Source organism: Pundamilia nyererei, unplaced genomic scaffold, assembly GCF_000239375.1.
Source record: "Pundamilia nyererei isolate P.nyererei 1_Seehausen unplaced genomic scaffold, PunNye1.0 scaffold00038, whole genome shotgun sequence".
Taxonomy (NCBI): domain Eukaryota; kingdom Metazoa; phylum Chordata; class Actinopteri; order Cichliformes; family Cichlidae; genus Pundamilia; species Pundamilia nyererei.
The window spans coordinates 3,363,494-3,378,685 of NW_005187439.1; the positions used below are offsets into that span (position 1 = coordinate 3,363,494).

The 15,192-nt window shown below is 39.4% G+C and overlaps 2 protein-coding genes across 3 annotated transcripts in view; both read right to left on the reverse strand.

Moving 5' to 3' along the window:
• Nucleotides 1–621: 621 nt before the first annotated feature.
• On the reverse strand, nt 622–5,664 carry nudt12 (nudix (nucleoside diphosphate linked moiety X)-type motif 12). Of its 2 annotated transcripts, none has more exons than XM_005730604.1 (8): nt 5,538–5,664; nt 4,187–4,393; nt 2,986–3,289; nt 2,637–2,904; nt 2,379–2,546; nt 1,890–2,003; nt 1,539–1,738; nt 622–1,305 (listed from the first exon to the last, which is right to left on the reverse strand). In XM_005730604.1, the coding sequence occupies exons 2-8, from the start codon at nt 4,390–4,392 to the stop codon at nt 1,195–1,197; spliced, it is 1,371 nt and encodes a 456-aa protein (XP_005730661.1). In that variant the 5' UTR covers nt 4,393; nt 5,538–5,664; the 3' UTR covers nt 622–1,194. The 2 variants fall into 2 exon arrangements, with proteins under 2 accessions (XP_005730661.1, XP_013765690.1); XM_013910236.1 differs by having other exon boundaries at nt 4,187–4,438.
• A 970-nt stretch (nt 5,665–6,634) lies between these two features.
• LOC102192486 (solute carrier family 12 member 2) overlaps nt 6,635–15,192 on the reverse strand; it is a 19,351-nt gene continuing 10,793 nt past the window's right edge. The window contains exons 10-25 of the mRNA XM_013910237.1: nt 13,940–14,047; nt 13,647–13,770; nt 13,451–13,552; nt 13,009–13,164; nt 11,946–12,045; nt 11,538–11,649; nt 11,301–11,441; nt 11,112–11,218; nt 10,769–10,848; nt 10,556–10,696; nt 9,945–10,058; nt 9,516–9,627; nt 9,314–9,400; nt 8,832–8,967; nt 8,677–8,744; nt 6,635–7,277 (exon numbers count right to left, since the gene is read on the reverse strand). Coding sequence (XP_013765691.1) covers nt 7,142–7,277; nt 8,677–8,744; nt 8,832–8,967; nt 9,314–9,400; nt 9,516–9,627; nt 9,945–10,058; nt 10,556–10,696; nt 10,769–10,848; nt 11,112–11,218; nt 11,301–11,441; nt 11,538–11,649; nt 11,946–12,045; nt 13,009–13,164; nt 13,451–13,552; nt 13,647–13,770; nt 13,940–14,047 — 1,824 coding nt within the window. The 3' untranslated portion in view covers nt 6,635–7,141. The remainder of the gene's footprint in view (nt 7,278–8,676; nt 8,745–8,831; nt 8,968–9,313; nt 9,401–9,515; nt 9,628–9,944; nt 10,059–10,555; nt 10,697–10,768; nt 10,849–11,111; nt 11,219–11,300; nt 11,442–11,537; nt 11,650–11,945; nt 12,046–13,008; nt 13,165–13,450; nt 13,553–13,646; nt 13,771–13,939; nt 14,048–15,192) is intronic.

Below are 15,192 nucleotides of genomic sequence, written 5' to 3' on the forward strand. Positions count from 1 at the left end.
GCCACCAGGCGGCATCTTAGTCAGATATTGAACCACTTCTACTCCCTGCAAGAGCATATAATCTGCAAAACACCTTCCACTCCTTGAACACATCTAGAAATTCTCTTCATGAGTTCAAGTTATTAAATGAATTATTGAAAAGCGACGCTTTTCTCATAAAGCAAACCATGCTCTCTATGAATGCACAGGAGACAGATGGATCATTGAAGCATTGAAGACAATCAGACAAAATCGCAGTCTGTTTTAGAAGGAACCTTGTTTGTGAATTAACTCTGGGAATATATAACTGAGTCATTGGGGTAACCTTTATATATTTAGGGATGGGCTTCAGACTTCTTGCAACCCGGAATGCTAAGATTCTCATAGGAAGTGAGCAGAAAGGTCAGGATTCGAAATGAGCTGTCGCGCCAGCATAATTTGACCATTTTGAAGAAAGTAATCGAGGCAAGGCTGAGATGGTTTGGACAAGTGTAGAAGAGTGATAGTGGATACGATGCACAAAGGATGCTCAGTATGGAGCTTCTAGGCAGGAGGAAAAGAGGAAGACCACAGAGAAGAGTCATTGATGTGGTCATATAGGGTTGGTGTGACAGAAGGATGCAAAGGATAGGCTTTAATTTATTTAATACTTGAAGTTTATTTTGGCTCCTAGAAATAATCCAGCAATCATCAGAATCTCTTGTGCAATTTTACTGAAATATTTAGATTTAATGAACTTATTAAAGTAAATGAAAACAAATTAAACATAAGCAAAAGGCCCCCCACCCTGAGGACTCTGAATGGTTTGGCAGATGAAATGGATGTTTGAGAATTAATTTCTTGTCAAAAATGTTTTGTTTAATCCAAGGAAAGTTGAATGTAGTTTATTATAAAACGTGAGGAGAATACTACTTTACATTTTTTTAAATACATTTATTTTAAATAATTACAGTTTCTGACAACTACTTCTGGACTGAATCTGGACAGAGCATGCTTCTTCTTCCATATTTCATCATCGTACTGCAGATATTTCCGAGGTGAAATGTCAAACCTGAGATTGTTGTACATGCGTCAAGTCACTTCGCAGTAAACTAATATTAAAGGACAACATGAACAATCTGAGGAATGTGGTGAGTTAATCTACTGGGGACAAACTCGTTCCTATCCATCTGACCTCCTCAGCTGGGCAGGTGGTCGAGTGATGAAGGTGTTCTGTCAGAGGTTAGCGTTTATGCCGATCCAATGTCTGATCATCTGGTGGGCGATGGTCTGCCTGGGGGGGATGTTAAAAGCTGGAGATGCTCCTCTGAACAAGGAGTCGATTACCTGAGCAAGCAGAAAAGTTGGATTACTGTCTCATGTCTAGAATAGTTCATTATTAAGCATTAGAAGAATTGGCCATGGGATATGCATGAAAGCTCTGGAGAGTTTCTAGTTGATACAGCTGATGCTAACAGTTTCCAAGTTGTTGTTATAAAAAATCATCTTCAATAGACTTATTAACTCTTAACATCATGATCCCTGTTAGCAGTTCCACTAATAGTCGCACTGTTACTTACCTGTTGCCGTGTGAACCACTGAGCTTCTTCTATCTCATTCTCATCCACTTTGATGTCTGTTGATATGGCGACAGCAAGGCAGCCAAACATGAGGTTCGATGGCATCGGCCAGGGCTGGCAGGAGACATACTGAACCGGTCCGACCTTCACGCCGCTCTCCTCCTCCACCTCCCGCCTTACTGCATCCTCAATCGTTTCCCCTGCGGGGTAGGACAGGGAGAAGCTGTCACCCTAATTTTTTATAGCTGAGACTTGATTTATGGTTAATATTCCTGTGAGGATGAGCTTCAGGCTCACATCAGTTGTTTAACAGCTGAGCAGTTTTTCTGTGTGTGTGAGTGTGTGGTATACCAGGCTCTACAAATCCCGCTAAACAGGAAAACATCCCAGCTGGGAAGACCTTCTTCCTTCCCAATAAACATTGGTTTCCATCTGGGTGGATCACCAGCATGATGACCACTGGGTCTGAAATCACAAACATATGCAAACTTTGTTACTTTGGACATTTTTGAATTTATCTGACATTGCAACAATAAAGAGTAGACAACAAAAAGGGGGAAGAGAGCAGGAAAGGGATACAGGTCAGGATCATGCCCAGGCTGCTGCATACGGCCGTGCCTTCAACCAGCATAACAGGCACCCACGCACCCACGTTGGGCTTTTTTAATATGGGGGTCTGCAGGACTTGACTTAGAGCCAGCCTCAAGAAGCCACTGGAGAAATTACAGTTTTCTGTTCTTTTTAGCTTTCACGTTTTTTGGTCATGTTTTTTGTGCACAGCATGATGCTACACAGTATTAACTACAGTGCAGATGAGCTGATAGATGAGCAGATTCATACCAACTCGTGGATAGCAGGTATTGTGGACCCCCTTTAGACTCCTGCATTCAGAGTTCAGACAGCTTCTCTTGTGTCCTCCATCCTCCAGTTTGGTGCTGCTGCCACATGTCGGACAGAAGCTGTAGCGACTGTTCCAGGCCAACACCGATCGAGCCTGAGCCACGATTCCTTGCAGACAAGGAGAGCAGGAAGAAGTATTATACTGTGACACAAGAGAGGCAGGTGATCAAACAACAACACACGTTTTGTGTGTCTCACCGGCCTCTTCCTCGTTTAGTTTCAGCAGGTCTCTGTTTGGCATCTTTGGAAAGGAGCAGTTCTTCTCCCTGCACCGTTTAACAAGGTCAGCAGCATCTTCATCAGTGCTGAAAGCAAACCAAGCAGGAGCCTCCCGGATACCCTCCTCAGGAGAGCAAGGGGAGGGATTTTTCCTCTTCTCCACTCCGAGGAAAATGAGCACAGTTGCAGGTTTCTGCAGAAGATCCTTAACTGCCTCATATCTGAACCGGCACAGTTTGCTCTCAACCTGTTGCAATCAGATTCACAATTCACATGACTTTCATCTTTGTCATGTAAACTAGCCGTAGGCTGTAGGTCATAAACATACCACTGCGCCGTCGTCTTCCTGGGATGTGCTGAGCATGGGGCTGAGGTTCGAGAATATGAGGTAGACAGTATCTGGTCCTCTTTGTTTGGCCTCCAACCAGGCCTTGTCAGTCCTCTTCCCACTCAGGCGGTCCAGCGTCTCCCTGCTGAAGTAGTTTTCCTGCGGACTGATGTCGGAGCCCGGCAGGACTCGCCGGCAGCCATCGTCTGTCTGGCAGAGTAGGTTAGCGATGTGTTTGTGACCCCAGAACTTGGCAACATCGTAGGCGGTCTGTGATGAACTGTTTACTATGAACTTATCACAGCTAAAAGACAGAAGAAAAAAGAGGTTTTAGAGAAGTCAGGAATCCATTCATACATTCAAGGCTACAACACATCAAAGTCTGGGGCTTTTACAACTTAGACTTTTAAGTTTCTAGATGTTTTCATTTAAATTGCACCAATATTTTTTCCGTACCTGCTTATTATAGCCTCTTTGAGGATGTTTTTCTATACTAAATGGGGGTTTTTTTGCTACTAGTTTTTGTCTCTTCAGCTTTTATATTGATTTATTTCAGTAAAGGTTTTTGCCTCATCACGCTGTTAATGCAGGTTTATTATTGTTTGTCTTGTTTGGTTTTCTTGCAACTCCTAATTTTACTGTATTTTCACCACTAGTTTTATCCCTATTTTGCCTTGTTTTATACTTTAAAATATCATTTTAGCATATAGCTCCTATATGCTAAAAAAATGTAGCTACAGTTTTATCTCTCTCTGACTTTCAGTCTACTCCTATTTAATTTTTAATACGTTTTAATTTAACGTACCTGTGTGTAGCCAAGTTTTGTTCTAGCTACATCTTTTGTTTCAGAATGAGAATAAATTTTTTTGGCCAAGTTTGTGCAAACAAATAAGGAACTTCTGTTGAAAAACAAACAAATACAGACTTCTGTTTACTTTGCTCTTTCAGGTTCAGTTTCTTTAAATATTTGAAAACCTCACTTTAGCCTCTTTTCATAATGCGTTCCAGTTCCTATGTTTCTGCCCATCAAGTCTGCAAATATTTACCTAAACATAACATATTTGGAATAGATGCATCCCCTAAATGCTAAAAATTATTAATGCAGCTTTGAAAAAATATTCCACAATATATCTCTTTAGTATTGTTCAAAGCAAATGGTACATTAATAACATTACAAATTAAGAGAAATGCAGTGATGTACCCATGTGACAGCAGCTTCTCCACCACATGAGAATGTCCATTGCGAGCTGCAAGCATTAGTGCGGTCCAGCCGCTGTATCCTGTCTGGTTTATGAGCGAGGGCACATGGGACAGCAAGGTGGACACCTGGGACATATCTCCTCTTGCTGCAGCATCCAGAAACTTCTCCACCATGTCCTCCTTCGCGCTCAGTTGATAGCTCGTCATCCTGGATCCCGAGACAAAGACAATGAAACCTGGGGTAATATATGATCTGGCAAAATGTCAGAGGAGATATTATGAACAGATGAAGCAGCTAGTTACAAATAAATGATAAAAGTATTTTAAAAGTATTCATTTGACACATAAGAGCTAAAGCTAAATCATAGATAAAAAGGTAAAACGTTTTGAATAATTGATTGATGATTAATGTCAAGAAATGGGAATTTGGGTTTAACAACCTCAAAATATAGCTCAGAGTTTAAAATGCTGAAAAAACTAAAAGTACTACAGCAAAATTGACCCAAATAAATACTGATATCTCACTAGAATGCTATCTATTCTTCCTATTGAGTGGTTTGATATAACATCCAGAGAAAGACTAAAATATGGAAAACAAATACATTTTGCTCTTGTTTACTAACAGTTAGACCCAAGAATATTTGGTTCCAATTATTCTAATTACAATGTTTCCAATTTAATTAAAGTTACTAACTAACTGTGCCATCTTGTGGCACTCACTGGTATTACTGTAAAGAACAGCTTGACCCTTGTTCACTTCAGTTGATATGCTGTGCTCTTTATGATTTAGACAAAATATTTTTTATTCGCATTCACTTGACAGCTGCACTTAATTTTGAAATATTTTTAACTATTTCAAAATAGTTATTTTGAAAAAAAATTCCATGACAATTTTTTTTATCAAATTTTGTAATTTTCTGGCAACAAAAATGGCAAATGCATAAGTTAATAAACTTATAATTTAGTAAAAAAAAAACAAAAACAAACCTACAGCATCAATTCTACACTGTCCCTTTAATTAGTCCTCCCTGTCTCATTAGCGCATCGAGCTGTCAATCACTGAACCCTTTGACCTCGACAATGGTTGCGAAATAAACTTACAGGAACCACCTTGAATTGCAGGTTTGCTTTTACAAATCCCACAGTGTTGAAGATTAAGCTTGGACACAGTGTTTGTTTGTCATGTGGTTTTAAAAGGCCTCTGAAACGGCTCTGTTTCACTAACAGTTCAGGAAACGAAAACACGAACGAACAGGAGCGACTTTCGCCGGTTAAGCTTCGTTTAAACGAGACCAAGCATCACATTTCACTTTGAGTTTCATGTGAAAGATTATTAATGCGTCATATCTTGCCTTTCGCTCGGCGTTCACTTCCCCTCCGTCTCCTGTTGTTGGAGAAAATGTTACGAGGTGTGTTCAAGAGCAACAACCACGCTGATTAGGGGTGGTGCTGCCTTCAGGTCCTCCCGGCGCTGTAGTATTTCCGACTTGTAAAGGCTTGTCATAGAAGAATGAAGCTGTGTTAGAGTACTTTACATAGTAAAATTGCTTCCTCCTATATGCTCTCACCTGCTACTATATTAAGTATTACTGCTAACTGAGTCCTCTAATTATTACATAGAAGAAATCTGTTGCAATTAGGCATAATGCCATTGATAAGTTGACCCTTTGAAGTTCAAACTGAGCATCAGAATCTCACTGAAAGGTAATTAAAATGAGTTTGAACATTGCATAGTTGCTGGTGTCAGAGAGACTGATTTGACTTTTTAGAAACAGAAAGGTTCCCAATAATCATCAGAAAGTAGCCATCAGTTTTCTGTGTGAAAATAGGAAGGAAACAATAATTTAAATAACCAGTCATTACAAAAGAAGTTATGCAGAAGAGCATCTCTGAATACACAACACAATGTGCTGCTTCCAGAACAGAAAACTGAGGCTATAATTAAAATGAACAATTTGGTGTAAACAGCATGAAAGCATCAGGTATTGTCACTGACCATGTCCATCCCATTATGGCCACAGTATGCTTCTCTTCTGATGGCTGGGACAGGATATTCTCATCATGGATGTGCAGCTGACAAATGTGAAGCGATCATGTCAACATGGACAAAATTCTCTGAGGATTGTTTTCATCATCTTGTTAAATCTATGTCATGAAAAATGAAGATCGTTCTGAAGTCGAAAGCTGGTCCAACTAGCAAGGTATACTTAATAAAGTGGCTATTGAGTGTATATGTCATTGTTCTACTCTAATGCCACTATCTTATGGAGTTTATACAAATAAAAAAGAGTTTATGTGAATTGTTTTTTTCAGCCCTTCACTAAAGAATTGTGTCATCAGATTAAAGTTACATTGCTGAGGATGAGATTATTTTCTGATTTTGACTTTAAGTACTTCACTAATACAGGAACAGGAATAAAGCTGACAAAAACCAAACTTCAATAAAGCATATGTTTTAGTTAATCCTTTATTAAAATAAAGTACAAAATAAAGTTAACAAAGATGGAGCATCTCTCTTTGTGAACCCAGTGGGGAAAAACCATAAAAACGTCATTTTATAATCACAGAAGCTTACATTCTCAAATCCAAACTTTTATCCTTATAAATAAACTTTTACATGAATTTACCTGTAGTTACTCTCATTCACATAAAACTCACAGAGGAAACGGAACAAGCAACCTGTTAGTGTTATGGTCAAATCTGTTGACTGAGTTTAATTAACATGTTAAAAACAATCGATTTAAGACAAGTGGAAAAAGATATTAGTCCTAATAATTTTTCCCTTCACAGCTGGACAGTTTCACAAGCTTAAAGCACGACGACGTTTCTGTTTTTGTGCAGACGGAGGCTTTCTCATACTGTAATAAATATGGAGAGCAGGACACACTTTATGTTTGTGCGTGAGCAGAGTAGGTATATAACTCTGTGTGTGTGTGTGTGTGTGTGTGTGTGTGTGTTAGGAGTAAAAGGTGAGGACGCTCTGGTGGTTTCCTCGCACCAGCAGCAGTGGTGGGAGGTCTTTGGACAGAGTTTCCAGCCAGCACATGTAGAGGGCGCTCGACACTGTGCCCTTTCTTGCCAAAGGCATGCTCCTAGCCACACACAGAGAGAGAAAGAAAAATTTAATTTTTATGATATTTATATATATCAAAATCAAACCCAGAGCAGCGTTAGAAAGAAGACTGCATGATCTTGTAATTATGAGTTATGAGCAGTTAATGTCATTAAATTAATATGTAAGCTTAAAGGTCAAATTATTTTGACGTGTTAAGTTCAATGTGAGAGGTCTAATTTACTTTATATGTAACAGCTGTGATGAGTCACACTTTATGTCTCATTATTTTAACTATATTTGCTTGTTTTTCAATTAACTGCACTGAATTAACCGTGAACAGCTTATAAAATATGAACTATAAATTCTGGAGCTCAGAGCATTATGGATCATCCACTTTAATGCTTCTGAAGTTCCCTGAGTGTCATCAATGTCTTAAGATTTCTTCAGTATCAAAGTTTAAGATATAGTCAAAATTTCAGACTCTCAACTTTAAATCCGCGGGATAGCTAACTGTTTTTTGGGTTCCAGTTTAGTTGGACAAGTTAACACAATCATATATAAAACGCCTTTTTTAATACTGTGATGGAACATGTTTCACAATCTGCTGCACACATGGATGGAAGCCATGCATGCCCTTGCGTCACACCGGCTCTGCTGCTGCTGATGTTTTATGTTTCGGCTCCGAAGCATAAAACATGGTTCCAGGACTTCTCCACACTGTTGTCGCTTTGTTACAGGTTGACTTGAACAGATAGAATGCTGCTTCAGAATTGGTGAAGGTTTTTTCGGTGAAGTTTAACTTGTTGTTCTTGAGTTTGATAAATGGTTGTGGTGAATCCTCTGTATTTTCTGTCATTGGCGTCTTCTCTTTATGGTTGAACTTGGAACTTATGGCTTTCTCCTGGAGATTGTTCTTCTTTAACATCCCCCTGGTGCATTTGCTAAATGTCCAAAGCTTTTGTAAGTTCACTGGTGTTCTTTTTCATTGTTATAAGAATTTAATCTGGCCTCTCATGGTTTTATTTCATTTTGCAGAAAGTGGTGTCCATACAAGCAGTGATTGGCTTGTCATGCATTATTTTGTCAATTAATGATTGTTTTGGTAGTGAGTATTCCAGGATCCAAAGACACTGTTGTGCACACTGGACACTGGACAAGTCACCACTTCAACACAGACAGCTGTATGCTCATATTCACACCCACGGTGTATTTAGAATCACCAGTTAACATGACACGCACGTCTTTGGAGTGTGGGAAGAAGCTGGAGTACCCAGAGGGAACCCACACAGGCACAGGGAGAAGATGCAAGCTCATACAGAAACACCTGATTCATGGAAATGAGCAGCCGGGTTAACCAGGCTTTTTAAATGCGAGTTTGTCTGTAAATTAAAACAAATGATGACACGATGATGACAAAGTTATTACGAAGTTCTTACATGACGATGAGTTTGGCAGTGCTGGAGTGTTCCTTCAGCAGCTCGTTCAGCCTGATCTGACGATTGGTCTGAAAGTAACACACAGTATAGTTACATAAACCACTTGAACAGAGCACTGTGATTGGTCTGAGTGTGTCTGCAACATGAGGACAGACCTTGGCCTTGTAGAGCTCCAGTTCGTTGTCAGTGATCCTCCAGGGCTCCTGGGCCTTCAGCCTCTCAGCAGCCTCCTGCTCCATGTCGTCTTCCTTCAGCCTGTACGGCTCGATCAGCTCCTTAAAGGTCAGCTTACTGTAAAAACAAAACACATACATTAGGTTTTTAGAGTAGCGCTATCAGTTTCATCCTCCCCACATGATGCTTCATTCTAAAGAACATTTAAAAAAATATTTCAAAGCACTTAAACTTTTAATATTACAAACTTTCTACATGTTGACTTTCACAGTCATCAAGTAATCGATAAATTAAAAAAAAGAATTCATAAACAAATCATTCACCTTTTGACTTTGGCTTTCCAACACTTTGTAAGCAATTTACACACGTAACACAGACACTAAAGACATTAAAAACACAATAGTGTTTAGTGCAAATCCATAGTGATCAAGCTGCTGAGCTCAGGAAGTTTCAGAGGACTTACTTGTGTTTCTTGGGTTTGGTGTTGATGTCACCGAGGACGTTTATGTCAGAGAAGTCGATTCTGAACCTGCTGAGCAGCGTGGCCATCCTGACGTGACACAAAAACAAAAACACAATAATAAATGTATGTGGATATAAAGTCAAGTTTGTAGTAAAGTAAAGTTGATTGCTTGGCATAGGTGGATAAGCAGCTGTTGACTCACGCTCGGCGGTCGTGGTCGATGCGGTTAATCTTTCCGCCGATGAACACGCGGATCCTGCAGTCGCCCCACTTACTCCTGTTGGTCAGCAAGTAGGGGATCAGCAGAGTCAGGCCTGCAAACCAACACATCAGAGATTATACAGGTCATTAAAAAACCCAAACTGAACAAAAATCTGTTTTCCAGTATACACAGCAAAATCTCCAGTGTTAATTTAACACTGGAGATTTTGCTGTGTAGATCAGGGAACCACAGATTTGAATGTTTTTTAAGTCTATTAATTTTTCACCTTACTTTTTACGACAGTGACACGTATGAATCGAAAAGCACAACCAACAGTTAGCTATGTTTAGACTTTTTGACAGAATCATAGGACCCAAAGTCAGTTCAGCAGATATGTTTTTATTTTCATATAACAATGAGAACACTAACCTCCATCATCAAAGAGCCACCACACATCAATGGTTCCTTTGCCCTGTTTCTTCTTAAACTGCTGACTGCTCTCCAACAGACGCTGGTCGGTCAGGCTCAGAGGAGACTTGGTCTCTGGTAGGCGACGTCACATGGAAGAGCAGAAGACAAGGTAAAGTCAAAGAAACACAAAAGCTCCTGAGCTGTATCACCAGGGTTCACAACAGTACAGTATAATAAAACAGAGCCTTAGCTGTTCAAATAATTAATTTTTTATATACTTTTGCTGCTAGAAAAATGCTAGAAACATAAATCAATGGAATATTTCACAAGCTTAGCCATGAGACTGTGCAGGGATTGTGCCAAATGTTTTTTGGACGAGAAGTCAGTCAATTTCAATCATTGCTGATTTTAAATAATTTCCATAGCATAGCACATGGCTAGAAAAGAAAAAGAGATCAATTTAATTTCTTCCTTTTTGTTCACCGCTAACGATGAGCTGCCTTAAAATGGAAATACTTGAATAAAATATAAGAACAACAAGTCCTGTGACAGTGAGAGTTGTATAAAAAGTAAACATTAGAGCAATAGGCTAAGCTGAGGTATAATTTTAATTCTTCCTCACTGTTTACCTCTCGTGATGAGCGGGCTGCTCTGGTTGCTGGTGGTTTTTGAAGGACAGGAGTCAGAATCGGAGTCTTTAGCCGGAATGACAGAAATCAGCACATCCTTAGTGATGACTGGAGGCTTCTCATGGGATGATAGCAGTTCGTCTGCAGGGGTACAAACACAGTATAAACAGAAGGTAGACAAAGTGATGGATATGAAGAAAAAGACAGACGTACCTTGTCCCTGGATGTGAGAAATATCCAGTCCTTCCTGCAGCCGCAGGATTACCACACCAAACAAAAGGTCGAAGGCATCACTGGAATTAAAAATAAATAAATAAATGAAACGCTATACAAAAATGACTCCAAGTGTGATGCAGAACCTCAGCTGCAAAATTACATCAAAAACAAAGATTAGTCCACTTTTTTAACCTTAACTTTTAGCATTACAATCTGATAGAGAGAGCCTACATGGCGTTAACGTCATTTTAACACAATTAATGATAACAGCACTACAAAAAACAGTATGATTGTAAAATTGGTTGTTGGTAGCTCTTTAAAAAGACGCATTAGCCCTTACTGTATAGTGTTGATGTAATTCTCCACATCTCTCATGTTTCCATCACTCCAGTTGTTCTTGAAACCCATGACCAGCGTGTTGGGTTTCAGACGACCTAAACCAACAGCCTAGCATGGGGAGGAAACACATATTTGTAAATGGTGACTTTAATATAAGATGAAGGGTGCAAAAAGAAGGCTTCTTCTGTACCTGCAGGAGTAACTGAGCTCCGTGCCTCAAGTTGTCTGAAAAAACAGGAGCATAAAAAGCCTTGATGCGTTTTTTGTTGAGGTAGCGCTGACAGCGGGCATAATCCTGATATAGCTCCCTAAAGTTCGACCGACGGGACACCTGACGCAGGAGTGGGAGGAGATGAAGCACAAAACGTTTCAGCCATGTGAAAGAAAGCGTAACATGCAGACCTAACAGACGACATTTGGTACGTACAGTTCTGACGTGGCCGGAGACCATGAGGCTGACGTTCTTGGTGAAAGAATTCACCAACTGAAGCAGAGCGGGTCGAGCGTTTGGATAACCCGCCAACACCAAACACTGCGGCCTGTCAATATACATTTTATACAGAAGGTCAAGTTTAGGTAGTTTTAAAACAAGAAGCCAGGTTATTTTGGTTTAAATAATTACTTTTAAAATTGGATTAAATTTTGATCATTTAAATTCAGTTAGAGCCAAGTTTCCACTGTTACTACTGAATGCCTTTGTGTTGGTAACGAGTGCCGAGAATTAACCTTGTAACATCTACCAGGTCAGCATGTTTAGAGTTAAAGGTGGGGTTTGGTTTTTGTTTCAGTCACTTTTAGTCCATGAGTTCAGCTCCACTCAAAGCTTCATGCTGACCTGAAGTTTTTAACGTGGTCCTCGACTCCGGTGAGGTTCAGGCAGTGAGTCAGAGCCTGGTTGTAGATCAGAGCCTGAGTGGATGAACCCCAGTTCACATCTAGAGGAAACAGCAGTTTGAATTTGAGCAGAGTGGTCAGCTCATGGAGTTCAATTGTCCACAATATAATAATGATAGTCATCATCATCATCATCATCATCATCATGGTCGTTATCATTAATTGCAGCATATAAAAGATGAATTCGTAATAAGATAAAGCAAGATAAACATTAAAGAAAGTAAAAGTGCATAATACAGTATATGCAATATTAATATGTTAATACAGTAAGTATTGTTGCAGGTCGTGCAGGTGGGACTAATGTTAACTGCTTTGCATTATATGTTTTAAATAATACATCACAGTTTATTAAGTGATTATATTTAGTTTGTTTTCCATGAGCTGCTTGAATTCCTCAGATAGCTCGTAAAAGCCAAGATGCAGAATATACAGAGTCAAAACTGAAGTAGGCCAGAAAACTTTCATTTATAAGATTATGATTATTATTCTGTTCGTTGCACCGTTTAAATTAACACACAGATCTCTTTCAACATGTTGGGAGAAATCAAACATATTGATTAAAAAGCCAAAAAATTCCAACTGGAGCAAAAGTTTAAAGTGGATAAACATGGAAACGCTCAAGTAAAGAATGGGCACAACTAAGAGTTACATACATTAAACATGTCAGCCGACATGAGCTCAGGTATCAGTACCATGCATTTCTTATTTATTTGTATTTATTTATTTATTATTTTTTGCTGCAGTTGCTCTATTTTTATTTAATTTCCCAGTGACTGGAGGATGACACCAGTGCATTCATTCTCGTAAGAAGTCGGACATCCAGAGAATGGGAGGTGTTGAGTATTTAGATGTTCTTTAGTGACGCCCAGCATTTAGTAGCCATTAAAGAAACGGCCACTAAATGGTGCCGCGTGAAATCAGCTGGAAGTACCTGACCCAGAGCTTCATATTGGTCGTTGTTAGAAGTTTGGAAAGGATAAAATGTGGTGCCATTGTCTTCTTACCAGGTTTCTTGTAACTGACGTAGATGTAGAGCGCGAGGACAATGAGCAGCGTAACAAGGGCCGCCCACCAGTTAATGACAAACATCACCACGCAGCACAGGATCGCCCCGGCAAGGGATACCCACATGTTGTAGTATTTGAAGCTGGGGCGCCACCCTGTAGTGGAGGGGTGAGAGTAGATCAGATGTTAACAGGCCAAACAGAGGGATTTCTTTTGATGTTTTTAATAGAAATTAAGTTTAGTTCAGTGAAAAAACAACAACAAAGGACTTTTTGTACTATAAACATCATTCACCAATTTGTATACTAGCTAAAATGCCATTAAGAGATGAGTCAAGACAAGGAAGATTGAGAAAACTTTCAGAAATACTAGCATAACACTATGGTAATTTTCATATAATCTATAATCCAGTCATAATTCCTTTACAGTTCCACAGATTACCTGGAGAGCTGGCCAGGGAGGCATGGAAAACTGAGAAGTTGATGAGAGCATACGAGGCCAGAAAGAAGTTGGAGATGATTGGAGCAATGATGTTCAACTCCGCTAGTGGACAAAAGACAGGTTTAACTTTTTTTGTAGATATTTTTATTCTTTATGTTTCATATGCAGGAGCTGAAGGTTTACTTAAACAGCTTACCAATCAGGATGAAGGCAAGACCAATGCAGAAGGTCAGAACGTAACCACGGAGCGGCTCATTGTTCCTGCCATAACCCTTTGCAAACACACTAAGTCCAGGATAGATGTTGTCCTTACAGAGAGCCTGGAATAAATACAGCTTTTATTAACTTTGAAATCACTCAGTTTAATAAATATAGAAGTAATGTTGGCAGGTTCGTCAAGCAACTTTGAAACAATCAGGAGCAGGCAGATGAGGAAATAAGTCCGAAAACAGCTGAAACAGAAGTAAATTGGAGCTTTATGGTTCTGACCTGGAAGACTTTGGGTGCACTGACGAGCGAGGCCAGAGCTGACGACAGAGTGGCTGAGAAAATCCCCGCGGTGATCAGAGGACCGAAGGCCGACACCAGACTCATAACCTGCACGACATAGGAGCATCTTTTAAAGTCACACTGACCAATAAACATCTAGAGTATATAAAAAGTCACATGATTCAGGTATTTTGAGAGATCGATTATATACATTGGCCAATGTTAGTGGAGTTTTAAAGTCTCTGATTTTATTGTAGATAATTGATGGTGTGCAGTGTGACCTTCATTTCTTCTATTTGCAATAATTCATTAATTATTATTATTTATAATAATAATTCACTCAATATTCCACCTGTGTGACTGTGTTTCTTCTGTTTATGTCACTCGTGTGCCATTTCCACAGAGGTGTTTTCTGTAAATTTGCTTCTAAATGAACTCTGTTCAGTATTGAGGTTTCTGTCAGACGATTTAAATATCTGTTATTAAAACGTAATGTTCTGTCATTTTTGACAGCACAACACATACAGTACTCAAGCTTAATCTAAACTAAAATGAAGCAGAAATTGAAGCATTTTAAAGATATTTCCATTGACAGTTTTTTGTGAGTTTTTGCCACAAGCCACAATGTTACTGTCGCTGCACTTGTGCTGCCTTACACAGCCCCAGCAATCCCGCCACATCTGCGATAACACTGAAACGCAAGTACAGTACCGTCACATTTCCTAAATTTATGCAACAAACTGCGATCTCAGTACTGGTTCTGTTTACATTCTTATACACATTTGCTTGTACAACCTGATATTTGAGAGTGAATATTGCTTTTTCTACTCTGATAATATTGGTATGTCTGGGACAGAGGTTCTGACAGATGTGCACGGCAAAGTGACACAACTGTCCCCCTCTGAATTTTAGTTACTTTTCTATAAAATCAAACACGTCTGAAAAATCTTCCCACCATTTTAGCACAAATATTATAGTTCATGAAAGCACGCATACCTGCATAATACAATGTTTTCCAAGTTATAGGCTGCAGATATATTTTTGTCGGTCATAGCTGACCCCTCACAGAAGATCTCAGAATCAGTGGATGCATGTTTTGCATTTTGTTACTTTGTTGCCTTTAACTCGTGAAAGTTTTCTTTTGGCGCATGATGTCATAACACTTTTACTTATATTACTAAAGTTTTAATTAACCACTGTGACACATATGTTCAGTTGAGCACCCCTAAGTGATTGATACTTTAGTGCCCTCC